At 37.9% G+C, this 24,042-nt stretch overlaps 1 protein-coding gene across 4 annotated transcripts in view; it reads left to right on the top strand.

The window, feature by feature from the left end:
* Positions 1–148: 148 nt before the first annotated feature.
* The window catches only part of SKIC3 (SKI3 subunit of superkiller complex), a 46,512-nt gene continuing 22,618 nt past the window's right edge, over positions 149–24,042 (top strand). The window contains exons 1-23 of one of the 4 annotated variants that reach the window (XM_054283351.1): positions 149–173; positions 1,325–1,422; positions 1,960–2,103; positions 3,157–3,248; positions 3,870–3,945; positions 5,577–5,717; positions 7,727–7,825; positions 7,926–8,034; positions 9,871–10,011; positions 11,419–11,520; positions 14,316–14,449; positions 15,077–15,163; positions 15,252–15,355; positions 15,467–15,593; positions 16,746–16,925; positions 17,333–17,457; positions 17,911–18,164; positions 21,144–21,246; positions 21,995–22,171; positions 23,020–23,164; positions 23,326–23,404; positions 23,521–23,582; positions 23,704–23,760. In XM_054283351.1, the coding sequence (XP_054139326.1) occupies positions 1,333–1,422; positions 1,960–2,103; positions 3,157–3,248; positions 3,870–3,945; positions 5,577–5,717; positions 7,727–7,825; positions 7,926–8,034; positions 9,871–10,011; positions 11,419–11,520; positions 14,316–14,449; positions 15,077–15,163; positions 15,252–15,355; positions 15,467–15,593; positions 16,746–16,925; positions 17,333–17,457; positions 17,911–18,164; positions 21,144–21,246; positions 21,995–22,171; positions 23,020–23,164; positions 23,326–23,404; positions 23,521–23,582; positions 23,704–23,760 (2,628 nt within the window). In that variant the 5' untranslated portion in view covers positions 149–173; positions 1,325–1,332. Of the gene's footprint in view, positions 174–451; positions 515–1,324; positions 1,423–1,959; positions 2,104–3,156; positions 3,249–3,869; positions 3,946–5,576; positions 5,718–7,726; positions 7,826–7,925; positions 8,035–9,870; positions 10,012–11,418; positions 11,521–14,315; positions 14,450–15,076; positions 15,164–15,251; positions 15,356–15,466; positions 15,594–16,745; positions 16,926–17,332; positions 17,458–17,910; positions 18,165–21,143; positions 21,247–21,994; positions 22,172–23,019; positions 23,165–23,325; positions 23,405–23,520; positions 23,583–23,703; positions 23,761–24,042 lie in introns of those variants that run through there. The other 3 variants (XM_054283350.1, XM_054283352.1, XM_054283353.1) reach the window with 3 other exon arrangements.

Raw genomic sequence — 24,042 nt, 5'->3', positions numbered from 1 at the left:
ACGATGCCCAGTGCGACGGCCTGCAATTCCCAGCGTGCCCCGGGAAACGGGAACTACATCTCCCACAGTGCACCAAGAAAAAATGGCGGCTGCCGCGGCGTGTCACTGCCCCGCGTCTCAGTGCGCCTGCGCACTGGTGGTAGCTGAGGTGGCGGACGCGGCGGCGGCTGCAGGTGCGGCAGCGGCGGGCGGCGGCGCGCCCTGGGGCCGGGCTCGATCCGCCCTGGGCACCGGGCTCGGGGCTCGGCCCGTCGCGGCTTTCCCTGGGTGGGGGGCTGCAGGCGTGGGTTGCCTCCCCAGGCGGTTCGCGGCCCCGGAGGCCGGGCTGGATGGCCTCCCCGGTGCCCAGGTTTGCGCCGCAGGGTCTTTTGCCTGTAGGTGACTGTGCAGCTCAGGCTGGACAGTGCCCGCGGTGGGGTACGTTTGTGATGGCCGAAGCATCTGTTCCCTCGTAGGAAGCAAATTTATCTCCAGGAGCTGCTGAGCGATTCAAGTCCGACAGATTTCTTTATAGGTTCTGAGGAAATCTTTGAAATTCGATGTCGTCCTATGTCCAACCATTCCTTTATTTTTGCTTTGCAGCTCCTAAAAAGTTTTTTTGTTCTTCAGCTGGTTGCGTTTTTCATCTTTTTGAGTCCTGGCAGCAGTAGTGTTGTTTCTCAGTCTCATCCTATCTCGGCAGCTTTGACTGTGGTGTTTCTAAAGTTCATTTTGGTGTACAACATACACCAAAACATTAAAAGATTGTTTTAAAAAGCGTCAATGCCTCTTTGCTGTGTTCTTAAATGCTTTTTCTTTTTTGATTCGTGGCAGTAGTCAGAGGCAGAATCTGCTGTAACTGTGTGTGAAGGGCGGGCCGCGCCGAGGTGTGACAGATATCCGCGGTGCTGCTGTAGAACGCTCACAGAGAATACCCTGATTCTTAGCAGCCTCTGGGACACATTTCTCGGGCCATAGGTGTCTTAAACACGGTTCACTGCTTAGTTTCTTTTTAAAAAGGATCTGCTATGTGTAGCCTAACTACAGGCTCTCAAAACACCTCTTCCTTAAATTTGTCTTAACTTGTACAAAAAGTTTCATTCTTGGATAGCTACTTTGTATCATGTAACTCTTTGGAATAATGACTGAATCCTGCATTGGAGCTAAATGTGAGTAGTTTCAACTATGCCATCTTTTTTATGAGTTTCTGGTGCTGTATGTATTTTGGCATACTGCACTAAATTTCTCTGTTTAAAATAACCCCTGTGCAATAAAGGTATAAATATTTTGTATGTGTCAGAATATCTGTTTTTACAAGAACTGATGATATGTCCTTTGTATTTAGCAGCCACAATGTCAAATAAGGAGGTGAAGGCAGCATTGAAGAGTGCTAGAGATGCAATAAGAAATAAACAGTACAAGGAGGCCTTAAAACATTGCAAGGTAATTAATTTTATATTTGGAAGGCAAGTTTGGGGCTTTTTGCACATTTTGTTCTTTTTCCCATACCTCCACAACTGTATAATTAAGAGTGTAGAGTGTAGAGTACCATATTGATGTGATAGTTGAGATGGATTTTCAGAATTAACTTAATTGATTGTTTGTGTTAGTTTCCCCCATGTAAACTTTTATTCCCTTTTTTTTGGAATTTGCTGACATGTGGCGGTAAGAGTATTAAGTCTGGAATGATAGAGATAAAAATCCATTTCTAATCCAGACCTCCTAGGAGTGCTTTAATTGCTGGGCTGCAGCACTAACTCAACACATCAGGTGTGAAGCATCCTCTAGTACAAGAAACTGAAGTTACTAATCTCAGTGTCTTACATAAAATTACTTAACTCCTAATATTGCCATATAAAATAATTCACTAAACTGTAGTGATAAAACTCAGTACATGGATGTGTAAGTTACATTTCTTTAATCAGATTAATCTTTAATCATTTCTTTAATCAATTTTTTACTTAAAATTGTGTGGTTTAGGCAGTCTTGAAGCAAGAAAAAAATAACTACAATGCTTGGGTATTCATTGGCCTGGCAGCTGCTGAGTTAGAGCAGCCTGATCAGGCCAAAGGAGCATACAAGAAGGCTATTGAACTTGAACCAAACCAGTTACTGGCATGGCAGGTATGTGAATATCCAATTTTTGTTTCCCTCAAAAGTATCACTATGGAGTTAAATATAGGAATAAAGCAGAGTTAAGACTTGTATCTTGTTTTCTTGAGGCCCTTAAGTTCCAGAGAAGCTTTGGAGTAGATGGGGTTCCTGTTAGTTGTGTGTCCAATGTAAAATCATCATCAACTTTATTTTCAGTTCATCTGAGTTTGTATTTCTTATGTAGACTATACAGTGGTGAGACATGCAAGGGAGAACACTAATTGAAACAATTACAGTAAATTTGTCCAAAAATTTCTATGCTTGTAGGTCAATAAACACCTGACAGTTCTTCTCTTACAGACAGAAAATGTTTTATCTGATGCTTTCAGCATCAAGTGGATTGTTAATGAATGTTATTGTTACTTGAAATCAAAAAGTTTACATTTAAAACAGCTGTGTGGTGTGTGCATTAGAGCCTATTGCAATGTAGATTTACAGCCTACAATTTTGTTATGTATTAATTCATGAAGCATAAGGTTTCATATTATATATCTGTTGCTGATATCAACAGTCAATGTTTCTGTAAGATAATAAAGTTCTTAGTATTTTCAGTATAAATGGTATTTTAAAGTATAACTGTTGGGGCTTGAATTCAGTGTATGTTGAAATGTCCTCACTTTTGCTATTAGGTTCTGGCTTTCTTGATACAATACTTGGGTGTGCATATATGTTGTTATGTATTTTGCATATTACATACACACACACATATATATATACATATGGTTATAAGGCCTAGTGAAGTTTTATATTGTCTTTTGTGCAGACCAGATCAAGTAACCGATACAAGTTTCAAAAAATTGTTGTTATTAGTAAAGAAATTGAAGAAAGCTTTTCACTTAAAATTAGTCGATTGAATGGGCTGTGCAGAATTCTGCACAGTGATTACTGCCTTTACACTTGACCCCATTGAAGGCAATGGAATATTTTTTGTATACAGAACGGGTAGCATTCTCATAAAACATAAGCATTGTCATAAAATCTTGCTTCCTTTACTTTTTTTTGTTGGTTTTTTTTTTTCTTAAGGGATTAGCAAATTTGTATGAGAAACCAAATCAAACAGATGTCAAAGGAGACTTAGCAGATGTGTACCAAAAACTCTTGGAACTTCATGAAAGGTAAAGAATATTGAATGCTATAAATTCAGTCTAAAGATTTCTAGTTCAGTGAATGCCATTGGTGGTACAGAGTATAGACTTTGAGTTTTTGAAGCCTTCTCACATCAGTAGTTCAGCCCTTGTGCTATGGTTTTCTCTGCTTAGGTAAGTTTTCTTTTTCCTGTTCCTTTTGGTAGAGCAAAAACTCTCTTAGCTTACCTGTACTTGAGGCTAGTAGTTTATGGAATTCCATGTTATCCTATTCCTGTCCAAACTTGAAGCATTTATCTCTGATAAGTGATTGCCTGCATTAATAAGAAGGCTTATTTTTCACTGCTTTAAGATCACAGAATATGTGTCATGCAATTTGTAGAGGCACAGTTCTAAACAAATCTAGCTCAGCTGTCACTGTAGCTGACTGGAGTGCTTGGTTACTTTGAAAACTGATCCAAAAGTCCATAAAAGTTTTTTTTTTTTTGTTCAGAGCAGCAATGAGTAAAACTTATAGGGCAATTTTTAGTATGTAGTCTAAATATGAGTTTGACAACTGAACTTACTGAAAATTATTTGTCAGAATTTGAAAAGCATTACACTGTTATATAAAAACTTAGCTTGTTTTGGGGGGATTTTCTTCCTTTCTAGTGGTGACAAGCAGAAATGGTGTGATATATGTAACAAGCTTGTGGAACTATACCATCAAGAAAAGAAATATTTAGAGGTAGGTCAAGCACTCTCTTACTTCTAACAATTATTTTCCATTTGATCTAACTACTTTTCATCAAGGAACCTCCATTCTTATGGGCCACAGACCACTTAAGGTCTCCTTGTGGACCACAACCAGGAGGAACTGATTTTAACTGTATTTTGTCTTTTCCACTGGGTGAGACTTAGATGCAATCCATTAAACTGACAGAACTGGCAAAGACTATTATTATTGAGAATGAAAGGGCAGAATATCATCCTTCTGTTGTATTTCTAGAAGTCAAAAGTGGTATTAAATGCAGTATGTGTGAGTCAGGTGTCCTTTGCCTGGCTTGGCCAGTGCTGTTTGTCCAATGAGCCTTTCACTGGTGGGGTGATCCCTTCCTAGGCTATTACTGAAGCTTCATTCTAGAGGGCAAGATGGGGTATGTACACAACCTGAACTTGATTGCTTATGTCTTCTGTACTGCATTCCCAACACAATGATAAGGACACAAAAAACCTCTTCAGAGCAACACAAGCTTTGCAGAAATCATTGTGACTCTAGTCAGTACCGGGAGGTGGAGTTGTCAACAGTCATGATACCTGCAATCTCTGTAGTATTGTTATAGAATGTCTGTTTTGGAGGTATGCACTTTGCTCTTTCAAAAGGCTGTTTTCTTACCTGGTGGTGCATGATTGTATTCTATGTCATCTTCCCACCTCTCGTCCAGCAATGGAACATGGAAAATTTTACATAGCACGGAGCATGGGGCTGAAGGCTATCAGTTAACTCCAAAGCCTCATTGTATACCAGCTTCTTAAACTAAATTTAATGCTGATAGTTTAGCATATGAAGGCAGACTTACTCTATATGGAACAAGAACCTGAAGTTAGGCTTCAGGGTCCTATTTTTTGTTTCCATTTCTGTTGACTTTTCCATGCTGGAATTTCAGTGTGAACTGCTCCTTTTGTTCTCTTTCTGTTTGTAGTGCCCTAGATATTTAGGTTTACTTTTACTGTTGGTTTCCTCCAGGAACCAGAGTTAGAATTCATATACTCTTGATCTTCTCTAGCTTACTTACTGTACTTTGGAAGGTAGAGAGGTTGCACACAATGCATTGGGACTTGCTATTTATTTAATCAGAAAGCAAGTAAATCTGGGTTACTGGGTAACTGTAAATGTTACTATGTTGTCTACCCTAGAGTGATAGAGTTTGATACCCAAGGGGTAACCCAAGAATGAGGAGTTCTACTGTGTGTGTGCACTTTTGGCAAAGAAACAGGGTGTACAGGATCTGCTTTCTGAGCAAGGACAAAAGGAAGATAAGGGGAGGTCATCTGGCTTAGGAATGCAGCTGCTGCCTAAACAAGACTATAAAAGACTGAACCAGGGGAGGGATTTATGGTAATAAGCAATTATAATATGTATTATGACTGTGTGTAAGCAATGCACTTGCAGAGGATCGGAATGCACACCAGGTGGAGCAGTCCCCCATGCATCCCTTACCCAGTAAATTAAATAATGCTGATTTCTTAAAGCTGCATTGGTATTAAGGAGTTTATTTACCCGGTTTTCAGTGAATTTTGGTGACAAGTTGACTACTTATATCGGACTTTCAGCTCTTTAAAGAGTAATCAGCATGGGTCATTTGTTCCTGTTGACAGGTGGCTGAAACTTGGCAGAAACTAATAAGGATGAAACAGGAGGAAGGTGCAGAAAAGGCAGAGCTTCATCAGCTTTGGAAGAAGATGATCGAGTTACTGAAAGACAGTACAAGGAACCAGGATAATAAGACTGGGCAGTTGGTAATATTTCTCACTCCTTGTTCAGCTAGGTACATATATATATGTCCAGTGCACCTAGTAATTGCAGCCTGTTTGTCTGAGTTGACTGTCTCAGTGTTCAGAGGTACTAAACTTCTGAGGAAAAGTTGGGCAGCTTTACATTTTGACAGAAACAGCAACTGTGCAGCAGCCTGAGATGAGCCTTAGGAGTAACGAGTCACCTAAGTTCTTCACAAATTGTTCTAGCATGGTTTGTTTTACAGGGTGTAGTCCTTCACTGGCAGACTGCTCCAGCACTGGTCTTTTTCTTACTCTGACATATTCTTACTTCTCTCTCTGCCTGTAATTGCTGTTGCACTGGTTTCTTCCCCTTCTTGAATCTTTTATTCCAGAGGGACTCCCAGCATTGCTGATGCTCTTGACCTCAGCCAAACATGTCTGTCTTGAAGCCAGCTGCATCAACTCTGTTGGACATGGGGAAGGTTTCTAGCAGCTTCTCATAGAACCCACCCCACTTAGCCTCCCTCTAGCAAAACTTTGCCACACATAACCAATACAGATGTTCTTCAATAAACAAACTCCCCCCTGCTTTCATCCAAGTAGGAAGAAATGGATTTGTGAGGTTTTTCCGTTTCTTTGTACCTATTCTTTTTCCTAGATAGCAGTATTTTGGATGAAATTTTCTTTTCTCCTCTAGGTATTAAGCTTTAACTTCTTAGGAAAGTGTCAAAGCTGATTGAAACCAAACAGAATGATCATGAGTCCTCTGTGGACAAAGTTAATTTTGTTTTATCTGATTTATCTGTTCTTGGAAGATGAACTTCCTTCAGCATGAAAGGTGGAAATGTATCACCTGATAGCAGTGTTTCAGAAAGGAGAAAATACAAATTGAAGTTATTTCAGATAGCAGAAAATTGAATCTGTATCTCTACTTTTAAAAAAGCAAAGGCTTTAACTTCAAGCTAGTGTAGAAAAGAGGTACTGCAGGCAGCACTGCTTTTTTGGAAAGGAAAAATCACTTCAGATTATTTTTTAAATAGCATAAACCTCAGGAATAACTTTCACATGCAAATCCACAGCTTATTGCAGTTTCAAGTAAAGCACTTGAATCTGGAAGGCTGCAGACCTGAAAGCAACACACTTCAGTATTTCTCTAGTGACAAGCTGTGTACAACTTTGTTTAGCATGGTTGTTTGTAAGCCTGCACTCTGGTGCCTGTGTTCCCCAAAGCATCAAGAAAAAAAGATTAGACTAGCCTTCTAGATTTCTAGACCAGAGTGGGGAGAGAGGCTGACAGCTAACCTTACAGGATAGTAACCTAATTTCCTATTCTTTGAATTGGGATTAGGTTTGAAGAGCAATCTATGTTCTTAAAAATTTTACCTTCCTTGTACCATCTTATGTTTTGTGGCATCATATTATTGCTTCATCTTGTACTAGACAATTTAGATGCTTTAGATGCTGAGTGCTGCTTCATGATAAGAAACTTGCTTCATGTCTTTCTCTGTTCATAGCACTAGTGTAAACTTTTAAAGTAGGATCTAGGTAATAACATGTAAGTACCCACTTTAATATGGAAGGGCTGGAAAGCATGTTATCTCCTCTAAGGAGCAGATAACTTTGGGTTTTCCAAGTTTGGAGGAGACTGAGGGGTGCCTCTATTGTCTGCAGCTTCCTGAGCAGAGGAAGTGGAGAAGGAGGTGCTGAGCTATTCTTTCTGGCATCTAGTGATGGAATGTGTGGGATGGGTTCACCGGACTTGACATGTGGCATCATTTCTTTACCAAAAGGGTGGTCAAGCATTGAAGCAGCCTTCCTAGAAATTCAGTTATGTCCCAAATCTATCAGCATTCAAGAGGCATTTGGTCATTGCCCTTAATAACATGTTTTAGCTTTTGGTCAGATCTAAAGTGCTGAGGCATGTGGACTAGATGATTGTTGTATGTTCCTTCCAACTGAAATATTCTATTCTATGAAGATAGATTTCCCTAGAATATTTGTTTTGCACTCCTGATTTTTTGTTATTTCAGCTTTTGACTGCATTTGAACATGCGCTGCATTCTGCTGACACTGTTCCTGGTGAAGACCACCAAAATCTTTACAAAGACTTCATACAGTGCTTGTCTAAAGTAAGGTTATGTTAAAGCATCTTTCTAGTAAGAAAATAGATCTGTTATTTCACATCTGAGAACTCACATAAATAACTGTTTACTCTTTTTTCCTTTCTAGTTTCCTCATGAAGTCACTAGGTTGGAAAAGGCTTGTGATGATATGATGGCTTTGTACCCTTCTATGACTTACCCTTTGGAAGTACTTTGCTTGCACTTTGTTCAGTCAGGTGAGTAGGATGGATTTAGGCATTTCGAGGGCTGAAATTTTTTAAATAGTTGATTTTGTGACAAACTGTTTGCAAGTTTTTACCTTTCACAAGGACTGTACAAGTACTTTCCTTACTTCTGTGTTATGTTTCTGAAAATAAAGTGTTTGGTCCTATGACTTGTCATTTCCTTGCCCTGTAACTGAGTAGCAACTGTAAGTGACAAAAAACCTGCTGTAAGGGAAGTCCAGCTCTTTGAAGTTTCAAAGAAAAATGCCTCACTTGAAAGCAGCCTCTCTGGATAAATGAATATTAGCTTCTTGACCTTTTAAGAAAAAGTGAAAGAGTGTTAGCCAGTGCTCTGAGGTTCACGATGCGCTATGCTGAGGTTATTCTTGACACAGATTCTCTTCCATCACAAAAAAACCCCACAAAAACCCAAAACAAAAAAACCCCAAACCAAAACAAAAACAAACAAGCAAAAAAACCCCACAAACAAATAACCCCCAGATAAGCATTTGTGCAACTATGTTAGAGAGTGTGTCTTGTGAGTAGGGAATAACAGATCTGTTTAGATATATATTCTGAGTAGAAAAGGAGACTCTTTGAGGGGAAAAAGACAAAACCTGGTGTGTTCAGAAGTGCAGGGATCTGAAACTATGCATTACTATTTTTTAGTCATTTACTGAACAACATTGCAATAGCGTTGGACACTTTCTCATAATTTTCAAAGGTAATTATTAGAATTTAGCTTTTTGTTTTGTTATTTAAGTAATCAGAAGTTATTTTGTTTCTTTTTAAAGCAAGGAGACCAAGTCAGAAAAAAAACCCCTCTAGAAATAACTTTCATCTTGGGTAGAAAAAGGGTTTTTCCTGTTTTGAGGAAATGGAATATGATAGCAAAATACAGCAAGTGAGAATTTTTCACTTTGTTTTGGAAGCATGAGGACAAATGAGGCCCAGACTCACAATTTGTAAAGTATTTGAAAATGCTTTACATTTTGGAGAAATGGGCAGAAACTAATTTTCAAAAGAAAAGGTTAGTGCAGTTCTTGGATACTAGCACTCTCACAATATCTCATCGTCCTACAAGCTTCTTGGAGGGGAAGGATGCTGCTTGTGTTTTAGAAAGGCTGTTTGTTTAGGTCTGAGTCATGTGTTTTAATCCTTCATGTCCTGCACTTCTCACAGGCTTGTTAATTTAGGTGCATTGTAAAGTCACCTTTAGCAAATGCAGATGAAATCAACTGTTATGCCACATAAATCAATAATTCCTTAAAGAAAATAATAGCTTGAAGGTTGTTGCAACAAGTCACAAAGTTCCTGTCAGTATTGCCAAGTCTACAATCACAGCTAAATGCAGGCATCAAAAGTTAGTGGCGTCAGTTAAAATTAAACTAAAACATTAAATGATATGGTTTCACAGCAAGGTAATTTCAAAAGCTTATCACAGCAAATTAGCAGATACACAATGTCTCTTCTGGAAGGAAATTTTATTGATTTATTTGTGACAGATTTTGGCATGTGCACTTTCAGCTGAACTTACATGAAAAGCATATTATTATTTAACAATATTTAAATTATTATATTAATTATTTATTAATAAAGGGAGTATACCTGGAGTAATTTAGCAAAAGTCATTATTCAGGTTTCAGACTGTCAGTTTATTTTGTGGACACAGTACTGAGTATTTAGGTTACTTCTTGGGTTTTGGTTCTTTTATGGGATAGGGGATGGTAAGTGTGTAGAGCCTTTGGAAAATCAAAAGGATAATGATCATTTATATGAATAAGGTAAGCTGTTGCAGTTATTCTTTTAATCTAAAACCCTACAAAACGTGTCTTTTTCTGAAACCAGGTACTTTGCCGGAAAAGGCCCTGCACTGTTTCTCTAAACTTTTGGAGATGGATGCAAGCAGTGGTCCAGGCATCATTGGTTTTGGTATAAAATGCCTCAAAGAAAATAAATACAAGGAGGCTGTTAAGAGTCTTACTGAAGGTAAATGTGTAATATGAGATGTGAGTAGTCTGTAACTTGAACACTAGATTATGTTGAAAATTTAGGGAATCTTATACTTGCATAGTAGTTTGAAAATTCTAAGACCAGCTAGATTTTAAAAGAATGCTGAACACTTCATCTGATTTTGTTGAAATGTTTGAAATATAGCTTTAAGTATAGCATCTCTAATGCCTTTCATTTGTGTTATAGTAAGCTCTGTAGTGTTTTAAGGTAAACCGTTTTTAATCCTACTGTTATTGGGAAAATAATTAGATGAAACGCTAACTGGAACAATAGCAGTAAATGAAGGAATGTGAAATTTATGAAGTAAAATGTAATGCAACCTCTCTAGTAGAGTCACTGCATTTCTCTGCCTGAGCAAAGATGACTTTTCTCTGAAGTAATTTCATTTTCAGTTGGGTAAAGACTCACACTGAGTATTTAGAGAGAAATATTGTAAGGGTTTTTTTCTGTTTTGTTGTTCTACAGTAATTATATTTCCTGAAGACTTGGCTTACTCATCTGTAAATTAACTTCCTTGTATTGAAAGGGCAAAACTCTTTCTAAAATACTCATTAAGTATACTAGTGGGAAAATGACACTGCCCACCCTCACTAGCTGCTGTGGCAGCTAACAGTGGAAACTGGGTAAATAATTGGGGTGTAAGCATTCATGAGTCAGTCAGACTATGCTGTGATGTCCTGCATCCATTCTTCTAGATTTAGAATAAGATTGTTTCTGAAATTTAATTTTGGAATATTCTACAGTGAAACAACATCTTGTCTAAAATATGAAATAAAAGTTTCATGTGCCTAAGAGCACATGAAGAGGAAAAGGTATTCCTTGGAAAACAAATTCTTCTGGCTTAAATGACCATGTTTTGAAAAAGATAGTATTCTATTTTAATTAATATTAAGTTGTTTTTCTGTTTTTACTTTTACACATAGACTTTGCTTACAGCAGAGGGAATGCAAAGAGAAGGCTCTTGGTATAATGCATAAATGTAGAGAGTTTGAAAATCATGTCTCTTCCAACGAGCCACGTGTGTGTATCTTAGGTGTTGAGGCTTCCAGGCATTACTTGGTAATTATACGTCAGAAGACAGAAATTCAGTTTTATTAGTGAGTCTTAATTAAGGCAGATTCATCAGAAAGTTTCAGTATATGTAATGTTATATGCAAAATTAAGCCTAACTTACATGCTTTCTGCTTTTTGCCTTGTTGCATGGAGGCTTCTGTGTCCAAAACAGTCTAAAATAAGACTCAGAAAAAATTATGGCAAGTCTTAACTATCTGATTGATAATATGTTTTTGATGGCATTATATGGAAATTATATGTATCTACTTGCTACGGTGTTTTTGCAACTCTAAGCAATTTTTTAAAGTGTCTTTTTTAAACTCTTACTAGGTTTGCAGAAGACTAAGCAGTGTCCAGCTGCATGGTATTATCTAGCAGAGGCACAGATGAAGATCCATGAACACAGGAATGCTGTCCTGTCCTGCAATCAAGGTAACTAACTGCCTGCTACTTTAAAGAACAGTTCCAGTGCTGCCCTGCTTTATGTAGTCCAGCCAACTTGGCCTTGGTATGGTAGGTCTGAGTTAGCAGTAGTCACAGTCCCTTGCTTCTTGCAGTCTCAAGCTTGTGTTGTCTCTCTTGGTTTATGAGAGCTGAAAAGCACCTTACGGTGCTTAGTCTCAGGAACAGAGAAAATACTTGGCTAAGTGGATCCAGAAAGCTGTCTGATGGTTAATATTTGGAAGGTTTACGTTTTCTGCTGTGCTGCTTCTGCTGGTGGTTGACCAATGCTGGCAAATGACAGATTGCCTGAAACCACAAGGTAGATGTCACAAATATTTAGCCTGGCAGATAATCATGTTTTAACGTGAAAAACAAATTTTTAATCAAATTAAGGTAAAACACAGAAAGGATGTGTAGTATAGCTGCATCTGAAGAAACTCACTGAGTGTAAAACTTCATCTGTGCTAGCTGGCAGCGAGGGCAATTATTGCCATCTAGGATGCATATCTCAACTGAACAGGGCCACTCTCTGGTGGTTATAAATGAAGGGGCAGCTGAAGTGGACTTCTTTTGTGGCAGGGGGAAATGCAGTGAAAAGTTTTTAAGAAAGGCTGGAAGAAGTAAAAGAAGCCAAACAGACCTGGCCAAACAATCATGGGAAATCAAGCAAAAGTACTTACTGGTGAGGGGAATTCAAAAGACCTATGAACTTGGGTGGAGGAAAAATGAAAGCTAAACAAAATAGGTAAAAAAGAAATTTATTGGTGAAAGAATGAAAATTCTTTGGGGGGGAAAGTTCTTTTCCCATCTGTGTTAAGTGTGGAAGATCTCAGGGTGACTTTGTACCGTGACTCTTCTTTTCAGCAGACTAACAACTTGTCTATGATTACAGTGTTAACAACGGCATGTCTAAAACAAGACAAGGAAACATAGCATTAAGGAACTATGAGATACCAACTTAGGAATTGACTGAGATGAAAATACTGAAGTTTTAAGGGGTTCCGTAATTGATTACTGAAACTGTCTTGGCACCCAAATACTTGAAAATAGGTGGCGTGGCTCTGAATTTTAAAAAGGAAAGTTGAGGGAAAACACTGACAGGTCTGGTGTATTTAGTGGTTGAAACAGTGTAAACTGAAACAGTAGAGTTAAAGAATTTATGTAGAAAAATGTTTTGGGGTAGACAGCATGGCCTTTTGAGAGTTGCTAATTTAGAACTCCTTCAAGGAGCTTATGAGCTCATAAATAAAGGAGGTTTCCAGGTGGTAATTGGTAAGATCCCTTACTTGATTGTTAGTAGCCTTGGGTTAAGAAGCAAAGCTGTAACTTTGGGTTTTTTCTTAGAAGTTAAAAGGTAGAGCACAGTATAGTAATTATGTCTGTTTTCAGACTGGAAGGAGGTATCCCTGACATTTTCCCTGATACCTGTGCTGTTTATGAATGCTGAGTAATAGGGTTATAGTTTGCTGCTATGTAAAGTAGACTGCAAAACTTTGAGATGTTTACCAGAGTGCATAACTGAGTGTCAAGACTGTAGAATTTTATTCATTATTTTAAATGCAGAATAATAGAGTTGTGGGAAGAAGTGTTCTCACAAAGCTACCCTACACTCTCACTGAAGAAAAGTGCAGAAGGTCCTCATTGGGTATGAAAAAATAGGACTGTTTCTTTCCCCTGGTGTGCTTTACAGGCAAGTCAAATATTAGCAATTTCAGAGAAGGAAATGGTTAGTGAAACATACCATCAACACACAGTAGCTTTAAGAACTTCAGCAGCTTAATAAAATCCCTGTGTAGTTTTGGTAACTATCTACTCCATCTCAAAAAGAAAATAAGAGTAGAAGTTAATAGACTAGAAGTGAGGTTGGTCACATGGGCTAAAAACCGCAACATATGAGAACAAGTAAATAATCTGTCAAGTCCTTTTCTAGCCTGGAGAAGAGATAATTTTGAACTCTGTGAAGATACAAATGATGTGGAATATAAATAAAGATTGAGTGTTTTGTTTTCGTATGTGAGGTCTGCCTAGTGCCAAATGCAGCTAAAATTTCAAGCTCAGAGCAAACAAAACAAGTTTTGTTTTTCAATGCAAAAAGTTAAGTTCCTTGCTGAAAGGTGCTGTTGATGCAGAAATTTCTCTTGAGTCCAAAACGTGTAGAAAGTCAGAGATAATTTTGGGAAAACATTGCTTTTTACTTGTCCTGTCTTAGTGACTGTATCAAATGAGACAACAGCTCATTGTACATGAAAATAAATACAATTAATTGAGTTACGCAGGAAGTTCTTGCCTTTGGAGAGTGGTGATGCTCAACAGAGATGCCTTCCATCTCTGAGGTGAGATGATACTGTGTATTCAAAAAGTAATTGGAACTCTAGGGAGGGTTACTTTGTAACTTTTACAGGCATCAACGTAAATCCCTGTTTTCAGTAGTATTCTTTCATTTGAACACTGAAATGCGGAACAATTTGTCTGTTGAAAGGTCGTTTTTTCCTTAGAACTCTAATGAGCAAAATTATAGCGCTTAATTTTTAAAGCCAGCAGCTGAAAAGCAATCAGTATACATACATCTGAGATGACCTCCTAGAATTGACTTAATTGTTATACTTGAATGAATAGAAATTTTACAGGACAATTTGTTATTTGTGGGGAGGGCAGTCTGAATGCCTTCTGAATTAGGCAGAAAAAATGTAGTTAACAAGGTTTTAGAAATATTTGGAAGAATGCTGCTCTGCGTACTTCTTCTTTTCTCATTTAACTTGATGAAAGGTTCTTCTTGTCAACAGCTCTTGAGGCTCTTGGAACTCCTGAGGGTCCTAATCTTCAGTGGAAGAACCTTGTCTTTCAGTTGAAAGCAGAGACTTTGATTAAAATAGCTGATGCTGATGCTGCAGAAGAAGCCATAAAAGCACTTGAGCAGGTATTTTTATTGACCAAAATGTTTGGCGTTTTTTTAATATTACAAGGTGCCCTTATCTTTCTGTACTTAAGGTAAGTATTTCTACCCTGGCCTCCTTTCAACTTTGTGGTTTAGACCATTCCTACCAGCTGTCATGTAATTCAGACATGTCTTCCATTCCTGCTTTTCCAGGCTTTGCTGCAGCTCTTTTTCATTTGCAGTTCTAATTTTGGAAGCTGTCACTTTTGACTTTGCCTGGTCTTGCTCACTGTTGCTGGTTCTGTGCTGTTACCCATCTTAATTTGAATTCATGTTATAATCTCCCATGTCCATCATTCCCTTGTGATTAGTCATGAAGAAAAACACATTACTTTAAGATTGAATGGTTAAGCTTTGGCAGAAGTTGCTTCCCCCTGTTTTTGTCACACAGTTTCATTCTTTGTTGTTCTTCATATTTCTGCACCTTTGTCCTTACAATCTTCTACTTGCTCTTTATCAGAATTGTCCTAAATTTTCTCAGGGGTAATAGAGAAAACTTGTAAATGCTTTCTTGTCTTTATCTTCAGGCAGTCTGTCTGCTTCTAACAACTTTGACTTCTTAATGTGGGGAGATAATACATTAATTGTGTTTATTATTTGGTGTTCTAGATTGTAGATGGAACCAGTGATCCAGTGATTTCAGCTCTCAGGGGTCAGGCTTATCTGAACAAAGGTTTAATGGATCAGGCTTCAAAGGTTAGTGATTTTTATCATTCCTGTGAGCTAAGTACAGTTCTTGGTTTCATAGAGGAAGTAACTAGAGAAAAATGGCATCCTTTTGCAGGTTTCACAAGAGCTTCTCTTGTCCCACCCTGATCTGGCTGAGGCCCATGCTCTAGAGGGTTTCATCCATTATTCCCAAAAGAACTATGAGCAGGCAGAAAAAAGGTAGACTTTTGTTTTCTTTCCTCTAACAGGGAAGTGTTATGGAATAGTAAAATGTAGTGTTTTGCAGCTTTTGGGAATTTGTCTGACCTGACCTGTTTTCATTTTATTTAGTTTTCTACATGCTATTGAAAGAAAGGCTGGAATTGCAGAGTATCATCAGTACCTGGGGCTCACATACTGGTTCATGAGTGATGAGACAAGAAAAGACAAAGGAAAAGCACTCACTCAGTTCTTGAAGGTAAAGACTCCTTTAACTGTTGATGTAGAATTAGTGTTTTCCTACATCAGAAGCCAAATATGAAAAATATACTGACAGGAATGAGAAACTTGAATATTCTCCTTTGTACAATGTATGAGCCTCCAGAGCCTGCAAACTAGGTTCTGCTGTGCAAAAAGGCATTGCAGGGAGCTGTGCAGTTACCTTGAATCTCTCCACTTCTGTTTTCCTCTTTTCAACTAATTCTTTAGGCCTTTGAATTGGCAAAACTTAGTGGTGATTCCCTCAACCTTTTCTCCTTCCGGAAAGTGGAGGCCTCTGGACAAGCAGCAAATGTCTTTGAAGACCTTTTGAAAGGGGGAGGGCAGAATTCAAATTGAAAAAACATGAAGGAAAAAAAGTTGAGAATGGTGTTAGGGTTTCATTGTCTGTCCAAGGATGGAAGTTGGTAAAGCCCCCTAATTTATATGCTTTTCCTGATCTTTGGGATTTTAGTAATTGTGGCTTTTTCGCTGAATAACATGAATTGAAAAACTTTAGTTTGACATCTGTGTTAGTAACTTGAAAGTGTACAAAATAGAACTTTAGGCACTGTGAACTCATCATGTAACTTCATGATAGGTATTGATAACTCAAATTATTACCTGCTGCTTGCACTTTAATAAACAGCTGAGTATAGTGGCAAATGTAGTTGAACAGTTCTTTTGGTTCTAAACCATTATATGCAATCTTTATTATTATTGACAAAGCTGTTTTCTGCTGCTTGAAGGCTGTCAATTTCTTAACTATAAGCAAATCTGCCAAATGCATCTAAGAAGGAACTGAAACTTTAGACATGGATGGAGTTAGTTCTGGTGTTATATGGTAAGAGTATGAACATAATGATTGAAACAGAGTAGAAGATGAAATAAAGATTTACTTTCTCCTAGCACAACTATTTTAGTACTTTGAGTACAAACTGTTTTGTATCATGGGATTTGTAGCAGATTTTCCAGATATTTAAAGCTCAGGTAATCGGTGCAATTTTATAATAAAGTTTGGGAGCTCAAATATATCACAGAAGGGGCTTAAAAATATGATAAGCAGAGGCTGAACAAGTAGCTGTCACTGAACCTGTCTATGAGTATAATCCTTTAGAATGCTGTCTGATAGTGTGTTGGTATTTCCTTATAGGCTGCAAAATTGGACAGCTACTTGGGAAGTGCCTTTTGTTATCTAGGTAACTACTACAGAGACATTGCTGGAGACAAAAGCAGAGCTCGTGGTTGCTATAAAAAGGCTTTTGAACTGGATGAGACGGATGAAGAATCTGGAACAGCGGCTGTCAATTTAAGTGTGGAACTTGGAGACATGGTATTGTACATTCAGAATGTCAGATTACTGCTGCTTTGTTGTTCTTCTATTAATCCTCCTTTTTAAAGAATCACTTCAGGTTTCCTCTATATTTAAGATCAGAAAACAAATGTTCTGTCATTGCTTAGCACCTTTTATAGTTGGGCTTGCTTCAATTTTATGTTCCAATTCCAAATTAAATTTGTCTTAGGAGAAGGGTGGGAGAACCAAGTATTACATTAGGGTCATCACGTGTGATATAGATGAAGCATTTTTTTCAGTAGGGGGCATAAGGAGAAAGTTGGGGATTTTCTTTATTTAGCTTGTGTAACTTCTTTTTTCCATCCTTCACCTTGCTGCTTTAGAAAGTTATAAGAATATTTTTAAATGGTTTTTGTTTACTAACTTGGCATTTATTGCTTTGTTAGGACACTGCTTTGTCAATCTTGAATGAGGTAACTGAAAAAGCGAGACCTGGTACAGCAAAATGGGCCTGGCTTCATCGTGGACTTTACTACTTGAGAACTGGTCAGCCGTCACAAGCAGTGGCTGAGTAAGACAACTGGTGGTTGGTTTAAGTCCTTTTCTACCAATCCCAATAAAATAGTCTTTGCTCATAGCAAGTTTTCAAATTAAGTTAGGTGATCATAACTTGTACTTAACAAAGGGAAATGGGTCTGAGTGAGTCTCTCTTCAGTTCTAGAATTCACAGAATGTAGTCTTGTTAACATAGCAGTGTTTTGTACTAACAAGCTTTGTGACAAGCACAGACAAGCTGCTATAGCACTGAATAGCTGGGGCGAGATACAATTCCTAAATTGTGTAATGTCCTCTGAAGATGAAAAACCTACTATGCTTTGTTTAAAAGTTCCATGTAATTGTGAATTTGTGTCCTGAAGAGTATATAATGCAAAATTAGTGTCCTGAGCATATACAATGAAAGGAAATAATTATGTTGAATTGTATCATATTTCATTTAAATAAATGTATGTCTTCATATCTTCAGTTTGCAGGCAGCTCTCAGGGCTGATCCAAAGGATTCCAACTGCTGGGAGTCTCTAGGGGAGGCTTACTTCAACAGAGGTAGCTACTCAACAGCTCTGAAATCCTTCAGGAAAGCAAGTGAGCTGAACCCAGGGCTTGTGTACAGCATTTACAGAGCTGCAGCACTTGAGCAGATTCTAGGCAAATACGAAAATGCTATAGCTACCTATCAACAAATACTAAAGAAGACAGAAAACTATGTGCCTGCACTGAAAGGTATTATGTCTGAATTTGAAAGTGTTCACTTTTCCTCCCTTTACACACTGTAGTGTTTCAGTCTTTTGGAGGAATTTTTGATGTATTGAGGTTTTCTTGTGGTGTGTTGAGGTTTTCTTGTATGGAAGGATACAGTTGTATTTTGGGTATGTAGGGCCATGAGGTTCCTCGCATGAAAGTTGATTTGTAGTATTACAAATTCCTGAAAAACTCTTAAATTATGATGAATGTGAGTAATTATTTCTCTTTCAAGTAAGTATGAAAGGTAGTTAATTCTATGTGGCTACCAGGCCAAATGAGTAGGAGAACTGAAGAGACACAGAGGAAGCCCACTAACAGGGCTGCAGTTTTACCTAAGCTGTAAAATACTGGCTCAACAGGCAATGAAATCAGACTGCCATTTCAAAGAGGTGGGCTGATTTCCTTCTGCTCCTGACCATGCATTCCTCACTTCTTGTGTTAGTCTAGTGATTCAGACCCCTCTGAACTTTTTCAAGTGGTGAAAAAGAGCAGTGAATCCCAAGAGATCTCACAAGCATTACAGGTGGCAGGGGTAGAGACCTTCAGGATATAGGTAGGAGTAGAGAGAAATGGAGCAATTGGAACTTCTTCATTATGGAACTGTGATTCTGAAGTTATATAATGCAGGGAGTGTATAAAATTTTGATAAAAAATGAATAATTGCTCTGTTTGCGTTCTCCCTGCCACTTAGTTTTCAATCATTCTCACCCCATATACCAATCTGAAGCAGGTGCTGCTTGATGCTAGTTTGAATTTGTAATTATTTTTTTCATTGTATGTAAGGCCTTCTGGTTTCTGGATGAATCTAAACTGATTCTTGGAAGAGTTAATTCAGAAATGTAGAGTTATTATTACAACAGTGGGCTTTTAATCTGAGAAAGTTACAGTGTGGTTGACTTATGTACCTCCTCCTCTATAACTCCACTAGTTTTTTTCAAGACCAAAGTGACATGGTAAAAGCTCCATAATGGAGTTGGAGTGTATTGCATTTAGGTAGTTTTACTAGTTGTTGGGCAAGAAGGGAAGAGCTGACTGTAGCAGCAGTTTGCAAAGGTGCTGTATGTCCATATGCGTATGGTTTTTTCGGTGTCTGTAGGTAACAGTTGACAGTGTTACTAGTACTAAAATGCTTTGAGTGCTTAAGTACATGGTATCAAGATTCCTCCCCATAGTTGCCTTTATACTGTTTTCTTACACCTCCTGAGTCTTCTTTCATAAAGGCTCACATTGTAATCTCTGGTCTGTTAGCTGTAAATCCTTTTAAGTCTCCAAACAGCCTTCACTTTCTTTGAGACTTCTTATGATGTTTGGACCAATGTTGTAAATTTTGTGGACCTTCTTAAAACTCTCTGAAGTTCTTTGACTGTCCCATCAGTGTTTATTTTCAACGTTTCTGATCCATTTGAACAGTTTCTGAGTTGAGCTGTTGGAAGTATACTCTCTGGTAGTTGAGTCAATAACTTTACTGGTGTTACTTCACTGCATCTTTTCAATGTGTTTTGATTTTGTGTTACGGAATACTTATTCTGCCTCTGTTCTAGCGTATCTTTCATGTAATTTTGGGGAATAAAATCAATTTTGTTTTTTGATCTTGACATCTGGTAAGCTTATGATCTTGATCTTCTGGGAAGCCAAGATAAAGACTCTTGCAAAACTCTATTTTGGTATAGGTGGAGTATTACAATAGCATGAGGAGGGTAGCTTCAGAACTGTCAAAATAGGCTGAGAATGAATGGTACTCATATCCAATGATTTACGACTGGACAGAATCACTGCTAGTGCCAGCAAATGTGTAAACCAAGCAGTTGCTATTTCCAAAATGTTAGAAATTTTAACCTATGATGCAGTTCCTTTTTCATAGTGGGAATTATTTCCAGTTGGGGTGGTTTGACCCTGTCTAGGCATCAGCTGCCTACCAAGCTACTCTGTCACTCCCCTTCTCAGCAGGATGTGAACAAAAGACAAAATAAGATTGAAGAAATTCATAGGTCAAGATAAATGTGGTTTAATAAAGCAAATGCAGAGGCCACATGAAGAAGCAAATGAAAATAAAATTTATTCTCAACTTCCTATGAACAGGTGATGTCCAGCTACTTCTCATGAAGTAGGACTTCAGTCTGCCTAGTCATTGCTTCAGAAAACAAGTGTGATAACAAGTGCCCCCCCCCGCAATCTCTTCCACATTTATCTCAGCTTTTATGCTGAACAGATAAGGATGTGGTATGGAATATCCCTCTAATCAGTTTAGGTCAGCTGTCCTGGCTATGTCTCCTCTCAGGATTCTGACTATCCCCAGCCTAATACTAATGCTGAAGGAGCGAATGTTGTATAGACTGCCTGGATGCTGTTCCAAACACTGTTCAGCAGCAGCCCAAACACTGGTTCCTTATCAGCACCTTTCCAGCTACCAGTACATAGCACAGCACTATGAGGGTTCCTACGGGACAAGTTAACTCCATCTCAGCCAGATTCAATGCACCATATGAAGTAAATTCATATATAAATAGAATTAAATAATGCTGGCTTCAGGTTTTCTTCATTGAAGACTTTCCTTTTTGCCTACCCTGTCATTCTTTATTCCTTTTGTTTCTCAGGATTGATTTTTTCACACATGTAAACTGCAAATTGGTGTATTTGTCAAAGGTGTAACAATGCAGATTTCTCAGATTTACTTAATATTTGAAGATAAATGCAAAGTTTAAATGCTATTTTTAAATAATGAATTTGGTTTATTTTAATAGCCAAATGATCCTACAGTTCACACTTCACAAGATAGATGAAAAGCAGTCTTTGTTGGGAGCATTGTGAGTGTTTTGATTTTGTTACAGTGTATGCAGGGTATAGACTTTTGCACAAGGCAGAAATGCTGACCTGGCTTCCAGGCTCCTTCCCCACTGTACTTTTAACCATATCATAAAAGCATTTATTTTCACAGAGAATATTTTCTCTTACTTTCAGGACTTGGTGAGTGTTATCTCATGCTGGCAAGATCAGCCCTTGATAACTATTTCGATAGGAAGGCTGTGGATTACATAGAACAGGCCCTTGCATATTTTACAAGGTTGGTACTAAACATTCACTTACTTAATTTCTGCTGGGATTGTGGGTTGACAGGCAGAAAAAGAAGAGTTAAATTTTTAAATTTAGTTAAAAATAAGAGTTTGAAAATTTTCAGTTAGACTGAATCAAATGGACTAGAACTTCTAATCTAGAAGTAAGAATGTGTTTATTAAAAATGGTTTGAGTAACAGATTCTAAACATAGGCTGCTTAAATGAATGGCAATTACAGAGTTTTATGTTTTTCTTTTCAAATATAGAGAGTCATTTGAAAATGTGTGAAGTGACACAGAGTTCTCTTGTGTAGTCCTGCTGATATGTGGATCTGGGAGGAGTGTATTCCTACAAAAATAATGGATAAGAGGAAAATAATTCCTTCCTTCTCTCAGTCTTTTTATTTTGAATTTCATACAAGATGTGCTAAATTAAACCTTGGAATAACTGCTGTTAGAGGAGAAAGTCCATCAAGTTTCTGCAGATGAGTAGTGTCTTTTAATATGACAAATGCAAGAGTGCACGTAGTCAGCTGACATGTTGGGGTGTTTTTGTTTGGTTGCTTTTTATTGTTCTTTCTTTTCAAATTTTGATCTTTTAGACTTGTAACTTGAATAGGAAGAAACTGAATTAAATCAAACACCTTACTGATTAATTGCATTTGAGGTTGTACTGCTATTCAAAGTGGTACTTTTATTCAGAAAAGGATGTTGAAGTATCTGAGTAGGTGTTACATGTGTTTTCTTTATAATTGTAGGGCAGTAAAGCACCGTCCTGATGTATCTTGCCTCTGGAAACTGTTAGGAGATACCTGTACTAGTGTACATGTTATTTCACCAGCCAAAGTGAATGTTCAAGTACTAGGATCCCTTCTGAGTAAAAATGCAACCAAACAGGTGCTAACGAAAAATGAGCTTCTCATACTGGGAGGAAGGTAATATTCTTTTATTGTTAAGAGCTTCTCTGCTGTTTAAGACTCCATAGAGTCTCAAGTATTCTAGACTATTTAATTTGTAGAAAATAGAAGACATGCTGGTCTGTTGATACCTGCATATTGGGTAAATGGATTCTCATGATTCTTCCAAATTACACTACTTATTTCAGGATATGTTTCCTGTATTGCCACAGTGCTGTCAGCACCTGCTCTTCTCCTTTCTGTCTCCAGGTGCATGACTACATTCTCCCTGCTGTTCCACAAATCACATCTGTTTAAATGCAGCGGTTGTGGTATTTGCTGACTAATTCTCCCAGGACAATGGAAGTCTAAGATAATACTTCCAGCTTTCTGTCTGTGCCTCCTTCTTGTAAAAAATTTCTTGTGACAAATTTGCTGTTCTGTGACTCCCTCTAAAATTTTTTCAGCTGGATCTGTAAGGCAGGAAATGCATCTGCTTGGTGAATCTTAACCATGATCTGTAAAGTCCAGTACTTCCTAGGAGAAGCCTGAGGAACTGTAAAAATGATTGATGGTTGTTTTAAGTAAACGCATGCATAATGTAACTGACAGAGCTTTGATTTAATACACACTTACATAACCACACCTGTGGCTTCATTAGTGGTGAGCACTACAGATTACCCTTAGACCAGATTCAGACACACAATAAGTGTCTGAATGAAAATATATTAGTTGGGGTTTTTTGCTTTAAGTCCTTGTCTGGTTTTGTTTGTGTTTATGCATGTTTACTTCGTTTAGGTTTCTAAGCACTCTTTTGAAGCTTTGTCAGCTTTCTGCTCTTCGTGCAGAGACTCGGAATAATGATTCTATGATTCATGTTTCTGTAGGTGTTATGGCAGAGCTTTAAAACTGATGTCTTTGCCAAGCATATGGTGTGATCTTGGAATAAATTATTATCGCCAAGCGGAGCACCTCACAGCAGTGGGCACTGACATGAATGAGATCAGTGAACTGTTAGAGAAGTCTTTGCAGGTATTGCCTGTATTTCCTAGTACATTCTTTAAACTACTGTTCATGTTTCTCTGCATATTCTCTCTGTACACAGTAAAACCTACATCTCTGAATAAGTAAGTGCATAAAGTCATAATTTTTCCTCTCCTAATCATTATAATCCACATTTCATTTTCTTCCAGTGTCTCAAAAAAGCTGTGAGACTTGACAGCAAAAATCATCTTTATTGGAATGCACTTGGTGTAGTTGCTGCTTGTAGTGGTAAGTCTTCAGTGACAGCCCTAGATCTCTAACATCCTAAATTAGAAGGAGGCTTGACTAATGCTGTTTTGAAATTGAGTTACATCTAGGTCTCCATTTTTTTTTTCTTCCCCCAGCTATTGGGAATTATGCTCTTGCACAACATTCGTTCATCAAATCTGTTCAAGCTGAGCAAATTGTAAGTGCTGTAGGCAGCTGCCATCTGTTTCAAGTGGGCATTTAAGACATTTCCCCTGATGCACTGCTATTTCTGAGGAGTGTAATAATATATTGGTTTTAACTTTACTTGTTTTGTTTAGAATGTTGTTGCTTGGACCAACTTGGGGGTTTTATATCTGGCAACTGGAAACATTGAGGTAATCTATTTCCCATCCTCAAGTATAGTTTTCCTTTCTGTTTTTTTTTTTAAGGGTGTATATATGGGAATGGGAGTGTCAGTTTCAAATGTCCCTTTGAAATTCGAAAAATATACATCCTTCAAAAGAAATTGGATTGGCACTTGAGAAATGCAGATAAATTAAAAATTTTTTCTGGAGGGGCTAAGATTAGGTGAATTGTGAACTTCTGCTGAATTGGCAAAACTGCTTTCCAACAGCTGGAATGAGAACTTAATGGAAGGACAGAGAAGTGGTTAGTCA

The sequence above is a fragment of the Melozone crissalis genome, unplaced genomic scaffold (genome assembly GCF_028551555.1).
Source record: "Melozone crissalis strain CALT ecotype California unplaced genomic scaffold, PUWL_Pcris_2 ptg000036l_1, whole genome shotgun sequence".
Lineage (NCBI taxonomy): Eukaryota > Metazoa > Chordata > Aves > Passeriformes > Passerellidae > Melozone > Melozone crissalis.
This window is presented reverse-complemented; position numbering and strand designations above follow the sequence as displayed.